Consider the following 25985-nt stretch of genomic DNA (forward strand, 5'->3'; position numbering starts at 1 on the left):
TTGTATGGAAATGTAGTTTTGCATTTCAACGCAATGACACACATTCTAACAGGGGTGAACGTTATTACTGGGACATGTAAAATAGGAATAAAATAGTAAATAAGAAATAGAATTTCACCATATTAAATTACATGATTAAATAAAGTGGGCGGCACGGTGGTGTAGTGGTTAGCGCTGTCGCCTCACAGCAAGAAGGTCCTGGGTTCGAGCCCCGGGGCTGGCGAGGGCCTTTCTGTGTGGAGTTTGCATGTTCTCCCCGTGTCCGCGTGGGTTTCCTCCGGGTGCTCCGGTTTCCCCCACAGTCCAAAGACATGCAGGTTAGGTTAACTGGTGACTCTAAATTGACCGTAGGTGTGAATGTGAGTGTGAATGGTTGTCTGTGTCTATGTGTCAGCCCTGTGATGACCTGGCGGCTTGTCCAGGGTGTACCCCGCCTTTCGCCCGTAGTCAGCTGGGATAGGCTCCAGCTTGCCTGCGACCCTGGAGAAGGATAAAGCGGCTACAGATAATGAGATGAGATGAGATTAAATAAAGTTTAGTGTAGTCTATTTAATAATGAAAGAAAAAAAAGATTTAAAATTTTTTTAACTTATTCTTCTAGATGAAGTTGATTACCTGGCACTGTGGGACACAGCAAAATCAAGTGTGTGTGTTACCAAAATGTGTGTAAAATGTGAAATAATATTTAAAATGTATTTGAATTGCATTTGAAGTATGACAAACACTTGCATACATCATTGAACTACATTATTTTAATATTAGACACAGTTTTGGCAAAAATCAGAGCAAGTAAAACATGCGGACATGAAATGTTGATGCAAAAAGATAATCACCCTATAATGTTAAATTACTTTTAGTATACTTTCTAACTCTCTGTGCTGCTGTTATTTGCGAATTTCCATCAGGAATGAATAAAATGATCTAGCTAGCTAGCCTTTAAGCCTCAATGTCCTTGTTTATTTAGTGATTCATCAGTAAATGCTATCAATGATTCTGTAAGTGTAAGGTAGTATTTGAAAGGTATGCATGAAGCATATAATTGTAGATCTGTCCACAACCATGGGAGTTTAAGGGGTTAATTGGTGAGTGGATTGAAGACGACACATTATTTGTGTTTCACAGAGCTACAGTGCCCAGGAGGTAGAAAGAAGAGAAGCAAGGCTCCACCCAATTCATTTTGTATTAATCCATGCTCAAGTCCCTGGAGGTCACACTGAGAAATAGAAAAGAGAAAAGGGGTTGGGGGCCGGGAGAAGGGAATGCCATCGTTGAGGAGTAGAGGAGGGTAGCACCCCCGCTTATCTATATTAATTGGAAACCCCTATTGCACACTGCGGTACGACACAACTACGTAGGTCATGACGCAGCAGAGTGAGAAGGGGAGGGGGAGAGTGTGTATGTGTGTGTGAAGAGAGAGAGGGAGGGGATGTGAGAGAGAGAGGAGGCTGAGGCAGAGCACGAGCATCTCTTGCTCAGGCTGTCAGAGCTCAGGAGACAGAGAGTGGAAGAAAGAGAAGCAGCATTTAGTCCTCATTAAGATATCCATCTCAAACCTTTACTAGCAGGAAGTTGTATGGTACAGTGCTTCAGCAGGTCAATCTCCATAAACACCTGAACAGTTCTTCGTCAATCTCCAACAAGGTTTAACCTTCATCAGCCGCAACTATGAACTTCCTGCGCCGTCGACTTTCTGACAGCAGCTTCATTGCTAACCTGCCCAATGGCTACATGACCGATCTGCAAAGGCCTGATCCTCCTCCACCTCCTCCACCCAGTGCCTCCTCTCAGCAGGCTCCATCCTCTTCTCCTGGTCCTGCTACAGCCACCGCTCCTCCTCCTGCTGCTCCGTCTGTCTCTCCAGCCCCTGAGCGCCGGGCTCAGGCTGCTCCATCCAGCTCAGGCTTCTTCAGCTCTATTACCAATGTGGTGAAGCAGACGGCAGCCTCAGCGGGATTGGTTGAGCAAAGCACTGCTCAGTCTTCCAAGAAGTTCAAGGTGCTCCTGGTGATTGATGAGCCACAAAATGAATGGTCAGTACTCTCTATTCCTTGTCTAGTATGCAGGGTTGTTTTTTCCCCATCCTCTGCTTGCAAATGACCTTTGAGAGGGCTGAAATGGATGAAGAGCTTTGCAGGACAATATGGCTTTAGGCTCCTATTGCGTTTTTGCATAAAATAAGGAAGAAATCTGGTGGGTCTTTTGGATTTGTCTGCAAGAAAGCTCTGGTTGAGCTTAGTGGATTCAAACTGACTTTGATATGCTGATATCTGTAAAAATAAAAGGCATTTCTGATGCTTTATTTAGTGCTTGCAGCTTCAAATACATACAGGTTCTTTCTGTATAACTATCTTTTAAAATCATATGCAAGGTATTTACATTCGTCGAATTATCTTTACCAGTAAATTGTCATTGATAGGTTTGACGAAAATGGGGGGTGGTGGGGTGGGATGGGGTGGGGGGATCTTAGCAACATTGAGACCAATCCTGGTCAAAAGGATGCACCTTTCTAACGGGCTGGTAGGTTATTAGTGTGATTGCAAAGCCAGCAGATAAAGAATCCCTTGGTCCTGTTTACTATCCAGTAATTGAAATATAACATTAATATTGATAAATGGTTGAACATGGTATAATAATAATAATAATAATAATAATAATAATAATAATAAAGTCTCATTAACACAAAAACAAAACAAAACAAGCAAATGAACAAAATGCCAGCCAAGGAAGGTAATTATCCTTTGTATCATGATAAAACAAGAGCAAAACCATTACATATTACTTTTCTATATCTAGGATCTGTTAGTGGTATTCATTAGAGGAAAGCCAGTCATCTTTCCATCCAAGAAACAGAACTGTCTGTGTTTTCCTTTGTCACTATTGATTTTTCCTTCATAGATGATTGTGCAGAGCTTTCCACAAAGACTGACTGAGCTCACTTGCCCGCTTTCCAAAAGTAATCTCTACTGGAGTCATTGAAGCATCCCTGTTTATCTTCCATTTTTGAAATCTGAGCATTTATTTTGGTTACATTTGGGTAATATTGACCTGCAATCAGTCTTTGTGCATATTTGTCTTGCATTTGATACCACTGAAATCCCCCCCCCCCAAAAAAAAGCATCGATTTTCTTTAAGGAAGATCTTTGAAAATCTCAACAAGTGCAGCATGTTATCTGAGCAGTATCGCGAGAGACGCAGACAAGTGTAGAGATGCTAGAATGTTCTGTGACTAAAAAAAGTCCTATAAATATTGACATCCCTTTTACAAGCCTAATCATCATTTTGAGGTTTTTGGTTATTTTTTTTTTTTTTTTTTTTTTAAACAGGAGTGTTTACATTCGCATTTCAAGGCAGCTCTGTGCAGACAAGAATGTCTAATTAGAGCTAGATTTGCTTTGACTTACTCTCCACATAAAATGGCTCTTGGCTGAGTTGTTTTGTGTGTGGATAGTGCCAGCAGAACGTTTGCATAACTGCAGTGTCATCTCAGAATATAAAAATGCCCTTAGTTTTGTCTGCTGCAAGATTTCAAGGCAGTAGTGCTTCTCAGAGATAAGACTCCTTCCATATTCGGGGTTGAATGCAGGACAGGAAAGCAGTTATTTATTATTTCTATTGCTTTAATGTTATCCTTATGCTTATCAGGAAAAACCTAAATCTCAAGGGATGTCATAAAGGTTGGAGGTGAAACCTTTGCTCATTTTTAGCCCCTACTCTTGAGAATCTCATCTGTGTTGATGTAGAGGGACGGGGCTCGAGAGACCTGATCATGTGATTAAGTGATAAAAAAAGGATGTGGTGAATCATCATGCCCAGCCTGGGGCATGCTGCATCTGTGCCAACTGTGTACTGTGTGGGAGGATAAATGCACAAGCGTGTGCGCGTGTGTGTGTGTGTGTGTTCCTTTAGCTTGTCCAGGACTGCATGTATGAGTGGGAGGAGGGGCAATCAGGAATTATTCCCTCATTTCGTGTTCATCACATCACATGTATTAGCCTTGACGTGAATGTTGACACACAGTCTGCTTTTATTTGGATCTCTTTTGGTGTACACAGGGAGCAGGTGCTGAAGTGGAGTCTCTCTCTCTCTCTCTCTCTCTCTCTCTCGACACATCCAATATAACATAATTCAATGAAGTTTTTATTTTTTTTTTATTTCACAGTGCCTAGACAGAATAATCAGACATATAATTTCTAAGCTTCATTTATTTAAAGGTAAACAAATAATTTCAAACAGGTTCACTGGCTCACAGGTAATATTCATCTGTCGTCCTGTCTCTCCAGAAATTCATCACTTCCGCAGTTAACGCTTATCCTTAATTGGTTTTTCATCTCAAATGAGTGTGGAAAACAAGAAAAGACATTACACTCATTTTGGAATGAAATGCATGATTGATGGACAGACATCATGCATTTCATTCCAAACCTTTCAAAACCTTTAAAAAGGTCAAGTGAGCTATTTAGCTTTTTGAAATGTTAGCCTTACTAATGGCCCTTTTCCACTACCCTTTTTCAGCTCACTTCAGCTCGCTTCAGCTCACTTCAGCCCGACACGGCTCGCGTTTCGACTACCAAAAAACAGCACGACTCAGCTCGCTTCAGCCCTGCTTAGCCCCTAAAACTCGCACCGTTTTGGAGTGGGGCTGAAGCGAGCCAAACCGTGCCGAGTGAGGCTGGGGGCATGAGCAGACACTCCCCTGTGCACTGATTGGTGAGGAGGAGTGTCCTCACATGCCCACACACGCCCCGCAAGCGCGCTGGGATCTGTAAACACCGTAAACCCGGAAGAAGGAGAATTACGAGAATTATGAAGCCTTATGCGCCTCACCTCATCTATACGCTCTTGCCAGTATCTGTTGGCGTTGTCGGTGACAACAAGCCACAGCACCAAGACCAGCAACACTAACGACTCCATGTCCTCCATGTTTATTGTTTACTATTCGGGTCATGAGACTACCACTTAAAAGCTCACTGATGTCACTGTTTGCGCCGCTTAACGACATCACGTGACGTCCACCCACTTTCGCTAACTCCACCCAATGTGTCCACCCACTTCCAGCCAGCACGGTTCAGCGCGGTTGTAGTCGAAATGCAACTCCAACAGCCCCACTCAGCTCGACTCAGCCCAACTCAGCACGGCACGGCTCAGCCCGACTCAGCCGCGTTTGTAGTGGAAAAGCGGCATTAGAAAAAGGCAAGCAAACCGATTGCCTTAAAAAAAATAAGAAAAGTGGAATAGAAATTGTATGTTCTCCTAACAAATATTTTATTTTATTGTATTTTTTTAATCTACTAATAACAAGGGGTGGCATGGTGGTGTAATGGTTAACACTGTCACCTCACAGCAAGAAGGTTCTGGGTTCAAGACCAGTGGCCAGTGGGGGCCTTTCTGTGTGGAATTTGCATGTTCTCCCCATGTTTGCGTGGGTTTCTTCCGGGTGCTCCGGTTTCCCCCAAAGACATGCGGTTAGGTTAACTAGCTACTTTAAACTGTCTATAGGTGTGAATAGTTGTGGGATGCAACCTGCGGACGGTCCCATCGTCTTCACTCTCTTGTGTTGCCATGGAACAAGATCCTCCCAGGCCAAGCAGTGTGGATCAGCGTCATGAACTGATCACCACTCTAAGCAAATTCTCAGAAAAAGGCTCCAAGGTCATGGTCCACGCGTTTCTTCAAGCACCCTGCATCTTGATCTTGGAAAGGATACTTGACCTCAAGCTACGATGAGGATGACGACGAATAAAAAGATTATTTATTTATTTATTTATTAGTAAAACATACAATTCCTATTCAACTTTGTTTAGCTTTTAAGGCAATTAGTTTGCATGCTATTTATCTGTTTATTTGTTTGTTTGTTTGCAAAGTAGGATTAACATTTAGAATTTACAGTTTAGATGTGGGTGGCACGGTGGTGTAGTGGTTAGCGCTGTTGCCTCACAACAAGAAGGTCCGGGTTTGAGCCCCATGGCCGGCGAGGACCTTTCTGTGCAGAGTTTGCATGTTCTCCCCGTGTCTGCGTGGGTTTCCTCCGGGTGCTCCGGTTTCCCCCACAGTCCAAAGACATGCAGGTTAGGTTAACTGGTGACTCTAAATTGACCGTAGGTGTGAATGTGAGTGTGAATGGTTATCTGTGTCTATGTGTCAGCCCTGTGATGACCTGGTGACTTGTCCAGGGTGTACCCCGCCTTTCGCCTGTAGTCAGCTGGGGTAGGCTCCAGCTTGCCTGCGACCCTGTAGAACAGGATAAAGCGGCTAGAGAGATAATGAATGAGTTTAGATGTTCCCAGTTGGATTCTGGATGTATTTCTGATTGCTACAATTCTGCAAGCGGATAATCCAGATCATTTACCTCCAGTCAATTGTCATTTTTTTTTCATTTCGCACTACATACAATCTCTTTGGGAGCAATCTGTTTGATTTTTTATTTTTTTTTGCCAGCAGAGTGATTTATGCATTCTGTTAATACTTTTGAAAAATGTATTTGAAGTATATGAAGTCACATTACCAGAAACCTACACCATAAGAAATAACGCTATTTTTTATGCTTGAATGCTTTTTTAAACTGTAGATTTCTGTGTATCTGGACAATTATAACCTTAAACTTGTATTGTAGCTAACATTCATAATAACAACACATGCCCTTAATGGAGCTAATTATTCCAGCTTAGCTTGCATTATCAGGTTGTTGTTGCTTGTGTCTGATACGCACATGCCTTTTAGGACAGGATTCTGTAATTCAATCGCACACTGAACTGAACACACAGATAGCCAACGTAAATGCAGAAATATGATCAACTGTATGATTGACTGTTGAGGAACTCTGCCATCAGCATCATGTTTAACTGTATCGCTATACCCTTGCAGCATTCATCGCATATAAAACACACTCGCTGATCACTTTATCAAGAACACATGTACACCTGAGTAGTCATGTAATTATCCAATCAGCCAATCATATGGCAGCAACACAATGCAAAAATTTATGCAGATACAGGTCAGGAGCATCAGTTAATGTTCACAGATTGTCAGATGGACAGATTGTCAGATGTTGACAGATGGACTGGTTTGAGTCTTTCAGAAATGGTTGATCTTCTGGGATTTTCATGCTAATGTGAGAGGTCAGAGGACAAAGGCTAGACTGGTCTGAGGTGAAAGGAAGGCTAGAGTAACTCAAATAATTACTCTTTACAACCATGGTGAACAGGAAAGCACCTCAGAACAGACAACATGCTGAACCTTGAGGCAGATACTGTATGCTACAGCAGCACAAGGCCACATCAGGTTCTGGTCCTGTCAGCTAGTGACAGGAATCTGAAGCTACAATGGGCACAGAGTCAAGTCAAGTCAATTCAAGTCAAGTTTATTTGTATAGAGCTTTTAACAACAGACATTGTCACAAAGCAGCTTTACAGAAAATTAAAGACTTTAAACATGAGCTAATTTTATCCCTAATCTATCCCCAATGAGCAAACCTGTGGCAACGATGGCAAGGAAAAACTCCCTCAGATGACATGAGGAAGAAACCTCAAGAGGAACCAGACTCAAAAGGGAACCCATCCTCATCTGGGTGATAACAGACAATGTGATTATAAATAACTTGCTTCTATAACTGTGTCCTATATAGTCGCAAAGGTAAACTGTGTAACCAGGAAATTCATGATAGTTTTAACATGAAGTCTGTTATGTTGAAGTTATAAACTGTTCATTGATGGAAGAGTCTCACTGGGAATTGAAGATTGGTAAAAGCCTGGGTGATGCTCTTCCAATCTTCAACTCAGCCCACTGTACCACTGTGGCTGATTGGATCATTGCATGCATAACAAGTGTTCAGGTGTTCCTAATAATTTGGCCAGTCAGTGTATTTCTGAAGTTGCGCATCCCCCCCCCCCCCCCCAAAAAAAAAAAACTGACTTATCATCATGTCTTAGTCTCTAATTGTGGCTTTGTATTTTGCATAGCTTGAAATCACAAAATCATAGTTCACACTTTTATAGTTCTACCTTTTTTGTAATAAAAACCCCATTCTGTAGAGTATTTAAAGTTTAATGCCTGTATCACTTGTGATTTATATAATATTTTGTAAGTCTGTGATTTTAGAGCTGGTGTTTGAAGGTGTTAGGGTTTTGCTGGGATTCGAACCTGGTTCGTTGGTGTGATAATCCAGCAAACCCCCACTAGGCCACCAGGGGGATGACTCAAATGCAGAGGCGTGAGGCGGAAGTAGAAAAAGAATCAAAAGGTTTATTTAAACTATATACACTATATACAGGGCAAAACAAAAGACAAAAAAAAAAACCAAAGAGTAAAATCCAAAAGAAAAGCAAAGTGCAAAAATACAAAAGCTAAGAAAATCAAAAAACACAGTACAAAGGAAACTGGAGATAAACATAACAGCACAAAGACTCCGTGACAAGAGGACTGAACTCAGGGGTATAAATAGACAAACTAATTAAGGACACAGGTGAAGATAATTAGGCAATTAACACAAACACAAAACACAGGAACAGTGGCGGCCTCTAGAGGCCAAAATAAACACGACATGAAAAGGAAATAACAGCGGCCTCTAGAGGCCAAAACAGTCCTAGTCCTAACAGGACCCCCCCCTCTAGGAGCGTCTCCTGACGTTCCCAGGGCGATCCGGATGGGCCGAATGGAAGTCCCGACATAGTTCTTTATCAAGGACATCCCGAGCAGGAACCCAGCAGCGCTCCTCAGGACCATAGCCCTCCCAGTCCACCAGATATTGCAACCCGCCGCGGACCCGGCGGGAGTCAAGCAGGCGATTCACAGTGAACACAGTCTGCCCCTGGAAGATGCGGGGGGGTGGGGGGTTCCTAGGGGCAGGGGCATACGTAGACGTCAGTACGGGCCGTAACAGGGAAACATGGAAAGTGGGGTTGATCCTCAGAGTCCGGGGCAACTGGAGCCGGTAGGAGACAGGGTTCACCCTGCGCACCACCTTGAAGGGGCCAATGTAGCGAGGAGCAAGCTTGCGGTTCTCCACCCGCAGTGGAAGGTCCTTAGTGGACAGCCAAACACGCTGCCCAGGGCGGAAAGCGTGTGCAGGTCTTCTATGGCGGTTGGCCTGAGTCTGGTTGGTTCTGGAGGTCTGTATGAGGGTCTTCCTGACCTTGCTCCAGGTCTTGCGACACCGTCTCACATATTGGTTGACCGAGGGCACCCCCGCGTCCTCCTCCTGGTCCGGGAACAGAGGTGGCTGGAACCCGAATTGGCACTGGAATGGCGACAGCTTGGTGGCCGATGACTGCAGGGTGTTGTGGGCGTACTCCGCCCATGGCAGCCAGGTGCTCCACGATGTCGGGTTATCCATAGCCAGGCCTCGCAGGGTGGTTTCCAGGTCCTGGTTGAGCCTCTCCGTCTGACCATTGGACTGTGGGTGAAACCCAGAGGAGAGGCTGGCAGTGGCTCCGATGACCTTGCAGAACCCGTGCCACACTCGGGAGGAGAACTGGGGCCCTCGGTCTGAGACGATGTCCTGTGGAAGACCAAAGACTCGGAAGACATGATTAAACAAAAGTTTCGCAGTTTCAAGAGCAGAGGGGAGTTTGCACAGTGGTATGAAGCGGCAGGCCTTGGAGAATCTGTCAACTAAGACCAAAATGACCGTGTTACCTTGTGACTCAGGGAGACCCGTGATAAAGTCGACTGCCACGTGGGACCAGGGACGCCGGGGAATGGTCAGAGGATGCAGGAGACCCTGGGGACGCTGTCGTGGGTTCTTGGTTCTGGTGCAAACCTCACAGGACAGGACAAATGACCTTACTTCCTTCTCCATGTTAGGCCACCAGAAGCGTCTTTTCAGGAAGTCCAGGGTCCTCCGAGCTCCCGGGTGGGCGGTGAGAGGGGAAGAGTGACCCCACTGGAGAACCTTGGCCCGGGCTTGATGTGGGACGTACAAGAGGCCCAGTGGCCCCGTCCCAGGACCGGGGTCCTGGCGTTGGGCTCGTCGAACAGCCTCCTCAATACCCCAGCGGACAGGGGCCACAATCCGGGACACCGGGATAATAGGCCCGACTTCATTCTCCCTGTTAGTGGCAGAGAACAGCCTGGACAGTGCGTCAGGTTTGGTGTTCTTGGAGCCGGGACGGTACGAGAGGGTGAAGTCAAACCGACTGAAAAACAGGGCCCACCTAGCCTGTCGAGGGTTCAGTCTCTTGGCTTGCTGGAGGTACTCCAGGTTCTTGTGGTCAGTCCAAACCAGGAATGGATGTTGTGCTCCCTCCAGCCAGTGCCTCCACTCCTCAAGGGCCAGTTTGACCGCTAGCAGTTCTCGATCCCCCACATCGTACCGGGACTCAGCAGGACTCAGGCGGTGGGAGAAGTAAGCGCAGGGGTGCAGCTTTCCTTCCGAACGTTGAGAGAGCACCGCGCCGACACCACTGTCCGAGGCGTCCACCTCCACGATGAATGGTTGGGAGGTGTCCGGGAGAACCAGAATGGGTGCCGTGCAGAAGCGGTCCTTGAGGTCTTTGAACGCCTTTTCTGCCTGAGGAGACCAGCCATAAGATCCACCTGTCCCTTTGGTGAGGTCTGACATGGGTGCTGCCACAGAACTGAAGTTCCTGATGAACTTGCGGTAGAAGTTAGCGAATCCTAAGAACCGCTGAACCTCCTTAACGGACTTGGGAGTAGGCCAATCCCGGACGGCCAGGGTCTTGGCAGGGTCCATTTGGAGTTGGCCTGTCCGTACAATAAATCCCAGAAAGGAGACCTCGGGAACATGAAATTCGCATTTCTGGGCCTTGGCGAACAGATTGTTCTGTAGCAGCCTCTGGAGAACCTGGCGGACATGGTGGCGGTGCTCCTGCACGGTCTTGGAAAAGATAAGGATGTCGTCGAGGTAGACAAAAACGTATAGGTTAATCATGTCCCTTAAGACGTCGTTGATTAGGGCCTGAAAAACAGCTGGTGCGTTGGTGAGTCCGAAGGGCATCACCTGGTATTCGTAGTGCCCAGACGGGGTGTTAAAGGCAGTCTTCCACTCGTCTCCCTGTCGGATACGGATGAGGTGGTATGCGTTCCGTAGGTCCAACTTGGTGAAGACGGTGGCGGCTTGGAGCAGGTCGAAAGCTGTGGACATCAGCGGAAGGGGATATCGGTTGCGCACAGTGATCTTATTCAGGCCCCTGTAATCAATACATGGTCGGAGCCCCCCATCCTTCTTGCCGACAAAGAAGAAGCCGGCTCCAGCAGGTGAAGTGGAGGGTCGAATAAACCCAGAGACCAGGGCATCTTTGAGGTATTCCTCCATGGCCTTGCGTTCTGGCTGAGAGAGTGAAAACAGTCTGCCACGAGGAGGGGTAGTCCCAGGGAGCAAGTCGATGGCACAGTCGTAGGCCCGGTGCGGAGGAAGAACGGCGGCCCTGCTCTTGCTGAATACCTCCTTGAGATCCCAGTACTCTGTGGGAACTTGAGATAACTCGGTGAGATCAGGGGGCTCGGCAGGAGACACAGGAGAGCTAGAGAGCAGACAAGAGGCATGGCATGCAGGGCCCCATTCCACAACCTGGCTTTTTACCCAGTCTATGCGAGGGTTGTGGCGAGTAAGCCAAGGAAGGCCTAGAATAACTGGGAACTCAGGTGAAGGAATCAGGTGCAGGGATATTTCTTCCTTGTGACCTTGAGACTGGAGGAAAACTGGAGAAGTAACTTGGGTGACTCTTCCATCACCTAACGCTTGGCCATCGAGGGCAGACACAGACAGTGGGACTTCAAGAGGTGCAGTCGGAATATTGATGCTTTGGGCGAAGTGAATATCCATAAAGTTCCCAGCCGCCCCTGAGTCTATCAAAGCTTGACAAGAGTGGACAGACTCACCCCAGGAGATGGAGACCGGGATGTAGATTCCTTGGCCAGGGAGTCCGGGAGAGAGGGTAGGCCCCGTCACAACCCTCCCTCGGCTGGACGGGGCGGTCCTTTTCCCAAGAGTTCGGGACATGATGCTCGGAAGTGACCAGGCTTGCCACAGTAGATGCAGCACTTGTCCCTCCTTCTGCGCTCCCTCTCAGATGCGGAGAGGCGAGTACGACCCACTTGCATGGGTTCTGGACAGTCACTGAAGGAGGTAGACGGTCTCCAGGTAGAGGTAGGGAGGCTGGGGGGGCTCAAGGCTTGGTGGCGTTCTCTCATCCTGTTGTCCAGACGAATAGCATGTGAGATGAGGGTTTCGAGGTCACTTGGGCATCCAATAGAGGCCAGACCGTCCTTGATGGGGTCAGACAGACCATGGTGGAAGGCTGACACCAGGGCAGTCTCGTTCCATCCACTTACTGCTGCGAGTGTTCGGAACGAGATGGCGTAATCTGCGACGCTTCCTCCTTGCCGGATGGACATGAGCTTTCGGGCTGCGTCGGTACTGATGTCTGCCTGATCGAAGACCCGAAGCATCTCTTCAGAAAACAGCTGGAAATCAAAGCACTCAGGTCCCTGTCTTTGCCAGATAGCAGTAGCCCAGGCTCGCGCCTTACCAGCTAATAAGGTGATCACAAAGGCAATCTTGCGGCGATCCGTAGTGTAGGTGGTAGGCTGAAGCTCAAAGGTGAATTGACACTGGGTAAGGAACTCTCGGCACTCACTGTGCTTGCCGTCATACCTCTGTGGTGCAGGAAGGCTGGGTTCGCGAGGTGAAGAAGGCAGCATTGCAGGAGGCACTGGAGCAGGAGTGGGAGCTGGATCAGGAGCAGGAACTGGATCAGGAGCAGGAGATGCAGGCAGAGATGTCAGCTGTGCCAGGGTTTTCCCAATTTGCTGAAGCAGTTCCTCGTGGCGAGCGAGGGCCTCACGTTGGCTGGTGAGCGTACGTCCATGAGCGTCCATGGTCGCTCCGAAGCGTGTCAAAGCTGCCATAATTCCCTGAAGGTTGGCCGGGTAGACAGTTGAAGCAGCCTCTGCTGAGTCGGTCATGACGGAGTCTTTCTGTTAGGGTTTTGCTGGGATTCGAACCTGGTTCGTTGGTGTGATAATCCAGCAAACCCCCACTAGGCCACCAGGGGGATGACTCAAATGCAGAGGCGTGAGGCGGAAGTAGAAAAAGAATCAAAAGGTTTATTTAAACTATATACACTATATACAGGGCAAAACAAAAGACAAAAAAAAAAACCAAAGAGTAAAATCCAAAAGAAAAGCAAAGTGCAAAAATACAAAAGCTAAGAAAATCAAAAAACACAGTACAAAGGAAACTGGAGATAAACATAACAGCACAAAGACTCCGTGACAAGAGGACTGAACTCAGGGGTATAAATAGACAAACTAATTAAGGACACAGGTGAAGATAATTAGGCAATTAACACAAACACAAAACACAGGAACAGTGGCGGCCTCTAGAGGCCAAAATAAACACGACATGAAAAGGAAATAACAGCGGCCTCTAGAGGCCAAAACAGTCCTAGTCCTAACAGAAGGCTTACTGGACAGCCCTGTGTCAGTGTCTGCTATTGAAACGGCTATGCCACTTCTGATGAACGACCAACTGCAAAAAGCTTTTAAAACACCCTGTATCTTTTACTGTTTCTATATAGAATTGAAGGAAGAAGCTCACTATACCTCTAGTGCTGTTAAAGGAGATACGCAGAACCTTTATTTTTAAATAAATTTCTGAGTGGATAGTGTCTCCATCCTTGACTCTTGTATACTGCATAATTGGGAATAAAAAATATATATTTTTTTGAGAGTTAAAATTGACCACAAAGTTGGCATTCGAGCTGCCCCGCTGAGCCAGCCAGCCCTGGGTGCGTGACGTCACAGCGGGAACCGGTGCCATAGACCAAAGCCAGACTCGGCAGGCGAGAGTGGTTGCAATGGCCTCTTGAGATTCTTTGGATTCTTCAGATAGTAATAAATCTAACTGTGATAGTCCTGAAATTGGAGTGTGTGTACATGCTACTGCTATACATGTAGAACCATATCAGTTCGAACCATCGGAAAGTGAACCCGATAGTAACACGTCGGCCACGGAGGCCCCCCACCTTACGAAATAAAGCCTGAGAACAAAGCTGTCGAGAGAACTGTATGGAATTGAACTGACAGTCTCATGTGACTCTCATTAAAACAGGATAGGTGTTATAACTTATGCAACATACATGTACATGCATGCATTTTCACTGATAAAACATAAAAGGCTAATTAAATAATCAGACAAACTGAGACAATCACATTCTGAAGCAAATTAAATAATCTTATACAGGTGACTTAAATACACAATACAAGTTACTTGTATTAATCTAAATGCAGGTAAACAACGAGTGTTGTTGTTGTTATGTAACCAAATGAGAGTTGCATCTTACCCGTCTGTGTTCTCGCTTCTTGAAGGCTGACCTTGTGGCCGATTGTTTTGAAACAATCTGACTTTCAGTTCTTCGTTCATTCGCTTCTTCCACATAAGGGCGAGATATTGCTGCTGAGGCAAGCATATCCAGCGGGGGGAAGCATATCAGTGGCGGCTGCTGGTTTTTAAAACAGGGGAAGCCCATTTTACGCATTCATCGTAAAACCTGTAGGCCGGATATCAAAGCATAGAAAGGTGTGCCCCATTAGCATAGTGAACTAGACAACCCTACCTAGTGGCAGAAAGTATTTTTGCTTGTACATTTCATGTTATAGTCTGGCTTGCCAGGCTAGTGCCTCATATCCTTAATCAAAAATATCAAACATCCAAAAATCACTGGCTATTCAACGAAGAGCCTTGAACATCATACCCTGATATGCAACACAGAGTCTTTAACACAACACCCAGCTGTGCAACACATCCTTGAACATCTTCTGCAACACAGTCTGGAAATTCATAACCAGGTAGGCTATGCAACACACACAACTTTGAATATTATACCCAGGTATAACCTATAACACAGAGCCCACCATTCTCTTAACATTACTGAACAATATACACACTTCAGATTCATGAACATGAACACTGTTTATACACAAATTCTGCCCTCCGCTCCTTTTCCAGAAAATGGTCTGTGACCCTGTCATACCAGCTGGTTGTGCTTTCCAGAGACTTTACCAATTTCTGTTAGCAGCTAGCACTGCAGATCCCAATAAGGCTCAAGCTAGCCTACAACCAGATTGAACTACAAATGAAATAAACGAGTGAATTCACGAGTGATCAAACTGATAGAATGGATGAAAGTTAACGGAGCACAACGAGTAATATTTACATTTATTTACAGAGACATCAATGAGAAGAACCGTTTATATGAAAAGAAATTCGGACAGCACTTTGGCACACGACTACACTTTCTCGACATCCGCTAGGGACTGACTGATCATACTTCCGTGTTCCTCACCAAAGTACCGCCCTCCTCATGTCTTTCAAACACTACCTCCAATAATCCTTTATCAGCCCGGCTTCTTGTCCCTCCCACTGTCTCGTTTAGTCCCAGAGAAGCCCGGCTTCCTTGGAAATGACGATTTTGTTGATTTTAACCAATAACAACTAGCCGAAATTGGCTGTTCAGAGTCGTCTCGTAGACTGCAATGGATACCCGGCTGCCAGTCAGTGTTGCCAGATACTGCTGACGTTTTCCATCCCAAAATATGTTCAAAACCCGCCAAAATGCACTTAAAACCGCCCAATCTGGCAACACTGCTGCCAGTCCATAGAGCCCATTGAAATAAGAAAGGTTACAGCCTGGCAGCAAAGGTGATTCTCGTAGCGAATTGCAAGTTCATCAGACATCACTCAAATAAGTTACAGGATAGTTATGAACATAAATACAATCTTGAGCATATATTATGTTATGCAAGTTATTGTTTTAATGAGAATTCAACGTCGTAGACGCCGCAGTTTGGGGAGAGAATTTTAGGGGAAGCTCGGCTTCCCTTGTTGTCTCTGAGAAATCGCCCCTGAAGCATATCCAGTGGAGAAATCTGATGACTGGTTCACTCATTCTCCATTTTCTCCATACTGAGTACTCTGCCATTACTGCTCGGCTCACACTCCAGGAAAACTGGTGCAACTGAACTTACTTTCCTTTTCTTGTAGTAGTAAATGCAGATAAACAACGAGTGTTGTTATTTTTGTTGTTTTGTATCCAAATGAGAGTCGCAGCTTACCAGTCTGTGTTCTCGCTTCTTGAAGACCGACCTTGTGGCCGATTGTTTTGAAACAATCTGACTTTCAGTTGTTCGTTCAGCTCTCTGTTCATTCGCTTCTTCCACATAAGGGTGAGACATTGCTGCCAAGGCAAGCATATCCAGCGGAGAAATCAGACGGCTGCTCCACTCATTCTCCATTTTCTCCATACTGAGTATTCCGCCATTACTGCTCAGCTCAGGCAATTACTAAAACCCAGGATAGGGCAGGATGTCACCGGTTTTAGCAACAACCGCAGGGAGGTCACTGCCCAAGCGATAATGTCACTTCCCGTCCCGTCCCGTTCTGTCCCGGGTTTTAGCAACAACCCTCGGCTCACACTCCGGGAGAACTGGTGCAACTGAACTTAATTTCCTTTTCTTGTAGTTTTCTTTTCCTTTAATTGTTGGTACTGCACCCTCTTTCAATACGGGCTTATAGCCAACGCTCCTCGACAGATCAGAGGTCTCGTACAAGTCCTCAGTAAAATGTGCAGAGCAGAGGAGAGACCACTTCATAGGTGCCCAATCCGTGAATTTCTCGCAAAACGTGTCCAAATCTTTGCAGTTTGAACATTCTTGGGCCATGAATGCAACATAAATCCACCTTCTGTCATGTTCCTGGACCCGCCAACAACACATCTATGTGGCATGGCGATAAATTCGCTCAAAATGGAGGATCGAAGTTGCAGTTAGCTCTATGTTTTAGTATAGTGGAAATGGCGATGAGACCAATAGCCTTCCTGCTGTGATGTCACAGATGTCAAGGTCATTCACTCAGACCGCTACCTATATGAATCACTTTAAATCACAAAAATTACGATATTAGATTTATTGTTAACGCTTAAAACTATTCCTATGCCATTCTTGAGGTCTCAAGGGATTTATAAACAAAAAGTGGGGCCATGGTTCTGCATATCTCCTTTAAGCTTCCATATGTGAAGTAAACCAGATACACACCATATTAAATTAATTCCACCTAGCAAGAGGCTTCCTAGCTGCCTAGATAGGTGACCTTTCATTACTGTGCTGTCCTTTGCTAGTTAGTCAAGTAAGGATTTATGTCTTCACTGAGGCCAGACGAATATCACTGTCAAGCTGAATGATGCAGAGTTCTTACTGTAGATGAGTTCTGATAGCTTGCTGATAGATGGTTGGACTGCTACATAGATTTTTACTTCGGCTTGCTCATGCATGTTTGTCCATCACCAGTGATAGTCAGTTACTGCTGTGATTCAGGCTTTACAATCACCAATCAGAAACCACTGAGGTGAATCAGCAATGTTCATGCTTCAAGGTGATCAAGGTAATAAGGGAATTCTCTAATCAATTCATTTCATCATCATCATTGCAATGCTCCGTAAGTCATGAAGATAGTTGGGGGGGGGGGGGTAGTAAAAAAAAAGAAAGGGAGTAAAATAGAATGTAATAAATACAGTAAAAAAATAAAAATAAAGAATGTGATATGATGAGAGAATGCTCTGCAGAATATACACAATAGACAGAATAGGCGTAAATATATATAGCTCTGCAATATACACTGCATAATATACATTATTCTATCTACAGTCACTGGATTTGAGCAGTCGTGCACTCTGATTGGCTACTCTACTACTTGGCTATCAGCTCATATACCATGAGTAGAGAAAAACAAAATGGCGGAGCACATCACTTTGTATGAAGTGATGTGTAACCTATATCACTTTGTTATTAAGTATTTAAAAGAAACAGAAATAGCTAAAAGAATATAGGTTCCCCCCCCCAGTATCTCCTGTTCCACACTCCAGCCCAGTAGTAGGCAGTAATGCACCTTTAAGTTGGTTTGCCAACTACTAAAAAAAACAAAAGAAGAAGAAGAAAATGGCAGAGCATGTTGCTGAACCAACTGAGGACGAAATAAAAACTCGACTCAAAAACAAAATCCCCAAAAATACAAAAAGAAATGGAATAAAATGATTTAATGGTAAAAACACATCTTTTTTATTTTCAAGTATTATTATTATTATAGCATTTTTTCACAAATTGCTACTGTCATTTCACTGGTTTGTTTACATTCTAAGAGGAAATGATTTTGCCCGACGTTTTATACAAAGTTATTTATCGAACTAGCAAAAAATGAAAATAAAAATGCTCAGGTTCTCAAAATCCAGTGAATGTGGGTAAAATAAAACAATTATTCCACTCAGTGTTGTCGTATATGGCTTATAGCCAACTCAGCGCTACGTGCCTCATCGGCTATCAGCTCATGTACGACTCAATTTCATGGAATAACTGTTAAGTAGCTCTGCAATATACACAATATACACTGTATAATATACAATATACAGAATGATGTCCAATTTAGAAGACAACATCATGACAGCCATCTTCTATGCAAACTGTCTGCAGTTTGCGTACCAGGCAGGTGTTGGTGTGGAAGACGCCATCCTCTACCTGCTACACCAAGCCCACTCACATCTGGATAAGGGAAATGGCACAGTGAGGATCCTCTTCTTGGACTTCTCAAGTGCCTTCAATACCATCCAGCCCCTTATGCTTCAGGACAAACTGAACAGGATGCGAGTGGACCCCTGCCTGGTCACCTGGATCTCCAGCTACCTCACCGACAGGCAGCAGTACGTCAGGCTGAAGGACATCACATCTGACACTGTGATTAGCAGCACCAGAGCACCCCAGGGCACGGTGCTGGCCCCTCTTCTCTTCACCCTGTACACTGCAGACTTCTGCTACAACTTGGAGCTGTGTCACATTCAGAAGTTCGCCCATGACACAACCATCATGGGGTGTATCAGGGACGACAGAGAGGAGGAGTATAGGAGCCTGGTGAGGGACTTTGCCTTTTGGTGCAACAGGAACCATCTGCAGCTCAACACCTCGAAGACCAAGGAGCTGGTCATTGACTTTGGGAGATCCAGACCAAGGTCACAACCAGTTCTGATTGAGGGAGTCGAGGTGGAGGCTGTGGATTCCTACAAGTACCTCGGGCTGTGGCCAGACAGCAAGCTGGACTGGACTTGCGACACCAACCACCTGTACAGGAAGGGACAGAGCAGGCTGTACTTCCTGAGGAGGCTGCAGTCCTTTAATGTCTGCAGGAAACTCCTGTGGATGTTCTATCAGTCCATGGTCACCAGTGTCCTGTTTTACACTGTGGTGTGCTGGGGGGGCAGCACATCCAAGAAGGACACATCCAGGCTGGACAAACTGATCAGGCGGGCCAGCTCTGTGGTCAGCATGAAGCTGGACTCTCTGGTGACGGTGGCAGAGAAGAGGACTATGGACAAACTACTGAACATCATGGATGATGCCAGTCACCCTCTGCACACCGTCATCAGCAACCAGAGGAGCCTGTTCAGTGACAGAATGCTCCTTCCCAAGTGCAGGACGAACAGACTTAAAAACTCCTTTGTCCCTCATGCCATCAGACTGTACAACTCCTCTCTGGGGGAGGAGGGGTAACAGGAGGACAGAGGACGGGAAGGAGCAGTAGCCTAGCCTGACAAAAAGCAATACTGGACAATGTGCAATATAAACGTGCAATACCTCTCCTGCTGGACTTTTTTTTTTTTAAATATTTGTATATGTAAATACTTAATTTTTCTAGAAGTTTTCTCTATTTATCCTGTAATGATGCTGCTGGAATTTTAATTTGCCTGAAGAAACCCTCCCAAAGGGATCAATAAAGTTTAATCTAATCTAATCTAATCTAATCTAATCTAATCTGATCTGATCTGATCTGATCTGATCTGATCTGATCTGATCTGTTGGTCAAATTTGACCAAAGCTTCTTTGCATGCTTCTTGGTATCTCTCAAGGGTATTTCCTTATGTCGTTTCAAGGAGTTTTTCTTTCTGCCATTGTCATCTCTGCTGTGCTCATTATTAGGGATCTAGATGTATATATAAATTTCTATGAAGCTGCTTTTGGACAAAGTCTCTTGTTAAAAGCGCTATACAAATACAACCGAACTAAACTGAGATATCTTTTATGGAAAATACTGTACCTTTGGGAATCTCACACTGAAATATATCTAACTTGATATTTTCTTGAAAATTAGAACATTAGAAATATGTCCATTTCAGAGAAAGAAAGAGTAAGTATAGCTTCCAAAAGATTATTATTGTGTTGCATGCTAAATTAAAATGAATCGCCTGGAAGTTTGCACATTTTATTTGATGTCGAACGAAAGCTCATCAATTTTATCTATATTCCAGTTAGGACATGGCCTCATCAATTTAAAACTAATGTTGTTAACCTTTTCTGTATGCAATCCGAATATTCAATCAAGCGTTTTAGCCTCAGTGACCTTAGCATGAGGACGCATGTTATGCTGTTGATTATTAAGAGCCCCGCTTTTCTTAGCCTTTCGATTTGAGGCAAATCTGGTAAGTAGGTTTAAGCTTATTATCTTCATGTTCATTCATTAATGTCATCACCATGGGAATGTGACATTCTGTATTATGTGTTTATAACCACAAAGCCTTTTTAATTGCTTTAACTAAATGTAATTACAGTCCAGTGAGTTATTTGCAGGGAAATGTTTGACCCTGACAACTGTTTCTGTTCAGATATCCTCTTTGGAGGGTTGTACTAACACAATGTCTCAAACAAATCACACCTCAAGTCTTATCTCAATTACAAGTACCTTATGAATAGGTACAGCCTAATATATACAGTAGAGCAGAAACTGTCCCTCGGTTTGTATAGACTGTATAGATGCTCAATCCTGAAGTTGAAAAATGAAGTATGGACGGTATGTTTGACAGAAACTCATATTTCTCAGTGAGGTGCTTATCTGCTTTTCTGAATAGGATCTTTTCATTCTCAAAAATCACATCGTACCTATGGGCCTGAAGCTAAAATCCACCTTATTGTGTTAGCATATGTTGTTAGCCACTGCTGATTCTATTTAGAAAAATAGCACGTAGAGCTGTCATGCTTCAGTTTTTCAAAAGGCACGCTCATTCACCCTGTTTCGCCATATACTGACCATGATACTCTGTATTCTGTAGTTTCTTAGACACTGATGGTAAAAGAAAAAAAAAAAACCCATCCCTACCATGTCTGAGTTAGCTCACTTGCTCAAAATATGGATGTAATGGCAGTAAAATTTGTGTCATTTAGTGGCTAATTGAGTCAGGATGCATGTGCAAGAAGAGTTTATCACAAATAATCACAGGGCAAACTGATCCAAAATGTATAGCAAGCCCTACTTCGCAACCAACAAATGAAACATGAGGGTATGACTAAACAGAATAATCAAGGGTAAACAGGTGTTTATGAGACCCCTTACAAAAAAGTTTATTCGAGTATGCTTCTAGTATACTTTTTTTAAACTAAAAATAAGAGAGTATGCTTTCAGTTTACTTTTTATTTACTTATCTTTAATAAAGTTATACATAAGTTAATAAAGTTATACATAAGTATACTTGGCTTATACTGAAAAGTATATAAAAAAGTCTAAGTATATTAAGCTTGTACTTAAACTTTTGATCAAGATATACTTAACAAAAGTGTAATAAAGTATTAAAATATTTGTGCCTTATGTTTAAGTGTCCTTGCCCTGTAGTAAATTTTGATTTTTAAAGAAAATATGTTCTTAATCCTGAGTATCTGTTGCTATTTTGTGAATTCTTACCATTATAACTTCATTGTACCTTAAGGTACGAAACACTTAAGTTGTCTCCTGCTAGTGTGCATGAGGTAAGGGTTAGGGCTAGAAAACGAATAGTATACCTAGAAGGGTAATTGCAGTATACTTCAAAACTAAAGCGTGGACTAGATGTGTATAAGCAGTAGCTAATAGTATATTCCCAATATGCTATACTTTTATAAACTAAAAAGTGGACTAGAAGTGTGTAATGAGTAAAACAATAGTATATTCTCAGTATAATACAAAGTGTACTTTAGTAAACTAAAAAGTGGACTAGAAGTATAAAACAAGTAAACTCATAGTATATTTCCAGTATACTATGAAGTATGCTTTTGTAAAGTAAAGAGTGGACTACAAGTATAGAACTAGTAAACTATCAGTATATAAGTTTACTTGTGGTATACCTGCAGTACAAAATAAAAAATACTAGTTATATACCCAAATTTAACTTCTCTTAGACTTAAAGTATACTTTTTATAATCTAAAAGTGAGCCAATTTAGTCCCAAGAAGTATTAGATTAGTTTACTTACAAGTATACTGTAAGTACATTGATATCAGTATACTTGGTACATAAAAGTATACTTAATGAAATATACTTTAACTTTACTTAAGTATACTTAATAAGATGAACTTTAAGTATACTTGTTTTTGATAAGGGACATGAGGCAAGACAACCAATGACAGGACAAGAAAGAAACCAAAACAAACACACAGTGCGAAGTGGAAGCATGCTTAAGCGCAATGCAGGCAGTAAACAGTTCAAAGCGTGCGTAGTGCTCAATGGGAGAAGGACAATTCCTGGCAATTTGCAGAGATAATTAGCCAACTTAGCTAGCTAGCTAATGTAACCATTCAAATTGCAGTTACTCTCAACTTTTAACCCAGTGAAATAAAATTTTTACACAGATCACTGATTGAAATGTAACTCTTTATTGTCAACAAATCGCATCTGTCTTGTTTGGTAATTATGCTAAAAATGCATTTAAGGTACTGGGTTTTATTTTTCTATAATGCTAGTTCATTTTTTAGCCTGTTTACCTGGATTACTAGCAAACTGCAAGAAGACTTTGGTTCTGCCCAGTCTTGGAGAAAAAACAAGCCTGATCTATTATACTCTCAGACCTCATCTCATCTCATCTCATCTCATCTCATTATCTCTAGCCGCTTTATCCTTCTACAGGGTCACAGGCAAGCTGGAGCCTATCCCAGCTGACTACGGGTGAAAGGCGGGGTACACCCTGGACAAGTCGCCAGGTCATCACAGGGCTGACACATAGACACAGACAACCATTCACACTCACATTCACACCTACAGTCAATTTAGAGTCACCAGTTAACCTAACCTGCATGTCTTTGGACTGTGGGGGAAACCGGAGCACCCGGAGGAAACCCACGCGGACACGGGGAGAACATGCAAACTCTGCACAGAAAGGCCCTCGTCGGCCACGGGGCTCGAACCTGGACCTTCTTGCTGTGAGGCGACAGCACTAACCACTACACCACCGTGCCGCCCCTCTCATACCTCAATACTTAATTATTCCACGAAATTGAGTCATACATGAGCTGATAGCCAATGAGGTGTATAGCGCCAAGTCATCTAGTAGCCATGTATGACGAGATTGAGTGGAATAATTGTTCTATTCTATCCACATTCACCGGATTTTGAGAAACAGAGCATTTTTATTTTTATTTTTTGCAAATTCGATAAATAAAAGTTTTATACAAAACATCTGACAAAATCATTTCTGCTTAGAATGTAAACAAACCGGTGAAATGACAGTAGCGATTTGTGAAAAATACGATGATAATAATAATTCTTGAAAAATAAAAAAAAGATACGTTCCTACTATCAAATACTTTTATTCCATATTTTGTTGCTTTTTTGTATTTTTTGGGGAATTGTTTTCGAGTAGAGTTTTTATTTCGTCCTCGGTTGTCAAGTGCCCTTACTATCCAACATGGCGTCCCGCAAGGTTCTATTTTGGGACCGCTGCTTTTCAATCTTTACCTGAACAATTTTCCCCTCGTATGTAAAACCAGCAATGTGGAATCATATGTTGACAACTCAAAGTTGTGTTTATCCTTCCCGCGGAATACTATGGATGATAGTTTAGCTGATCTCAAGAAAGACTTACTGCATGTGACATTTCTTTCAGGAAAGCGGAAATTTGACCACATTCAGCCAACACTCAAACAGCTGAAACTTCTTCCTGTAGTGGATTGTCTTCGTCTCAGAGATGGTGTGCAAATGTACAAGTGCCTTAATAGATTAGCACCCAGCTATTTGTGCAACATGTTCAAGAAGAGATCGCAAATTCACAACTACAATACCAGAAAAAGGGAGTCGTTGCACCTCCCTAAGTGCAGGACTGCTCTAGCTCAGAACTTGTTTTCTTACAGAGGTGTAAAAATCTGGAACTCGTTGCCCAATGAGATAAAGAGTTGCTCTACAGCAGTGCTTCTCAATTATTTTCTGTTATGCCCCCCCCCAGGAAGAAGAAAACATTTTGTGCCCCTCCACTGTCCGCCGCGACTATAAATAGTATAATTACCTCCGCCAAGGAGGTTATGTTTTCGGTAGCGTTGGTTGGTTTGTTTGTTTGTCTGTTAGCAACATTACGAAAAAAGTAATGAACGGATTGCTCTGAAATTTTTTCCAGAGGTGTGACTGGGCACAAGTAACAATCCATTAAATTTTGGCAGTGATCCGGATCATCTTCTGGATCCCAGATTTTTTTAAAGGATTAATTTTTTCCCCATTGAAATGAATGGGCGTGCGACGCAAAAAACAGATTTTTTCTTCTGTAGGCCAAACCGTAAGGTGTAAAGTCATGAAACTTGGTACACTGATAGAGGAGTGGACCCTGATTGATTTCATCAAGTTTCATATTGGTACATCTCACGCTTTAGCGCCACCAACTGATCACAGTCTTACATGCGTTCATGCACGTAACTTTTGATCCATATGTCCGATTTTCATAAGTCTGGTGCCGTTGGAATCCTTGGAGCTAGACGATTCCAACGCACCCTATGACGTCATTCTCCGCCTGATTAGATTTTCCGCCATTTTGAATTTTGTCCAAAGTGAATGTAGAGTGACCCTGGCCGCAAGTTTTGTCCAATCATCACGAAACTTGGCATACATGATCTCCAGTCCATGCCTAATGAATGATATTCGTTTCACTCTCATACGTTGAAGCGTTCGCCTGTGGCAGCCAATCAAAATCAATGGCGAAGCCACCAAACAGGAAGTGAGCTCATATCACGGAAACGCTTTGACATATCAAGACCATATTTAGTGGCATGACTTTGGACACCATCCAAACTACTTTCATCAAATATGGTGTCATTTGGCAACTAGGGGGCGTCACAATTAGCAAAAACGTATTTTGACTCATATCTCAGAAACGCTGTGATGTATCAAGACCATATTTGTTGAGATGACTTTCGGCACCAGTTCATGTAACCTCATCAAATTTGGTGTCATTTGGCCACTAGGAGGCGCCACAATGAGCAAAAACGTGTTTTGGGTCATATCTCTTTATGGATTTACAACCCCGATTCCAAAAAAGTTGGGACAAAGTACAAATTGGAAATAAAAATGGAATTTCCAAAGAAAAAGGCCGCACCTTGCATATAATGTCCTTTTATTGCACAAACGCGTTTCGGCGTGTGCCTTCCTCAGTGTGCAACAATGTAACCACAAAAACACTTTTAAATACCCACACCCATTACCACACCCCATTACAAAATTATTATTAAAAGGAATTATTTAAGAGTGAAGCCTGCTCCAAGTAGAAAAAATAAAAACGGAATGTAATGATGTGGAAGTTTCAAAATTCCATATTTTATTCAGAATAGAACATAGATGACATATCAAATGTTTAAACTGAGAAAATCTCATCTCATCTCATTATCTCTAGCCGCTTTATCCTTCTACAGGGTCGCAGGCAAGCTGGAGCCTATCCCAGCTGACTATGGGCGAAAGGCGGGGTACACCCTGGACAAGTCGCCAGGTCATCACAGGGCTGACACATAGACACAGACAACCATTCACACCTACGGTCAATTTAGAGTCACCAGTTAACCTAACCTGCATGTCTTTGGACTGTGGGGGAAACCGGAGCACCCGGAGGAAACCCACGCGGACACGGGGAGAACATGCAAACTCCACACAGAAAGGCCCTCGCCGGCCCCGGGGCTCGAACCCAGGACCTTCTTGCTGTGAGGCGACAGCGCTAA

The 25985-nt window shown here is 43.7% G+C and overlaps 1 protein-coding gene across 1 annotated transcript in view; it reads left to right on the forward strand.

Annotated features, from left to right (window-relative positions):
* The first annotated feature begins 1665 nt into the window (after nucleotides 1-1665).
* Nucleotides 1666-25985, forward strand: part of syn2b (synapsin IIb) — a 194748-nt gene continuing 170428 nt past the window's right edge. Inside the window, exon 1 of the mRNA XM_060910893.1 lies at nucleotides 1666-2030. Within this exon, the coding sequence (XP_060766876.1) occupies nucleotides 1666-2030 (365 nt within the window). The remainder of the gene's footprint in view (nucleotides 2031-25985) is intronic.

This window comes from Neoarius graeffei, chromosome 26 (genome assembly GCF_027579695.1).
Source record: "Neoarius graeffei isolate fNeoGra1 chromosome 26, fNeoGra1.pri, whole genome shotgun sequence".
Taxonomy (NCBI): Eukaryota; Metazoa; Chordata; class Actinopteri; order Siluriformes; family Ariidae; genus Neoarius; species Neoarius graeffei.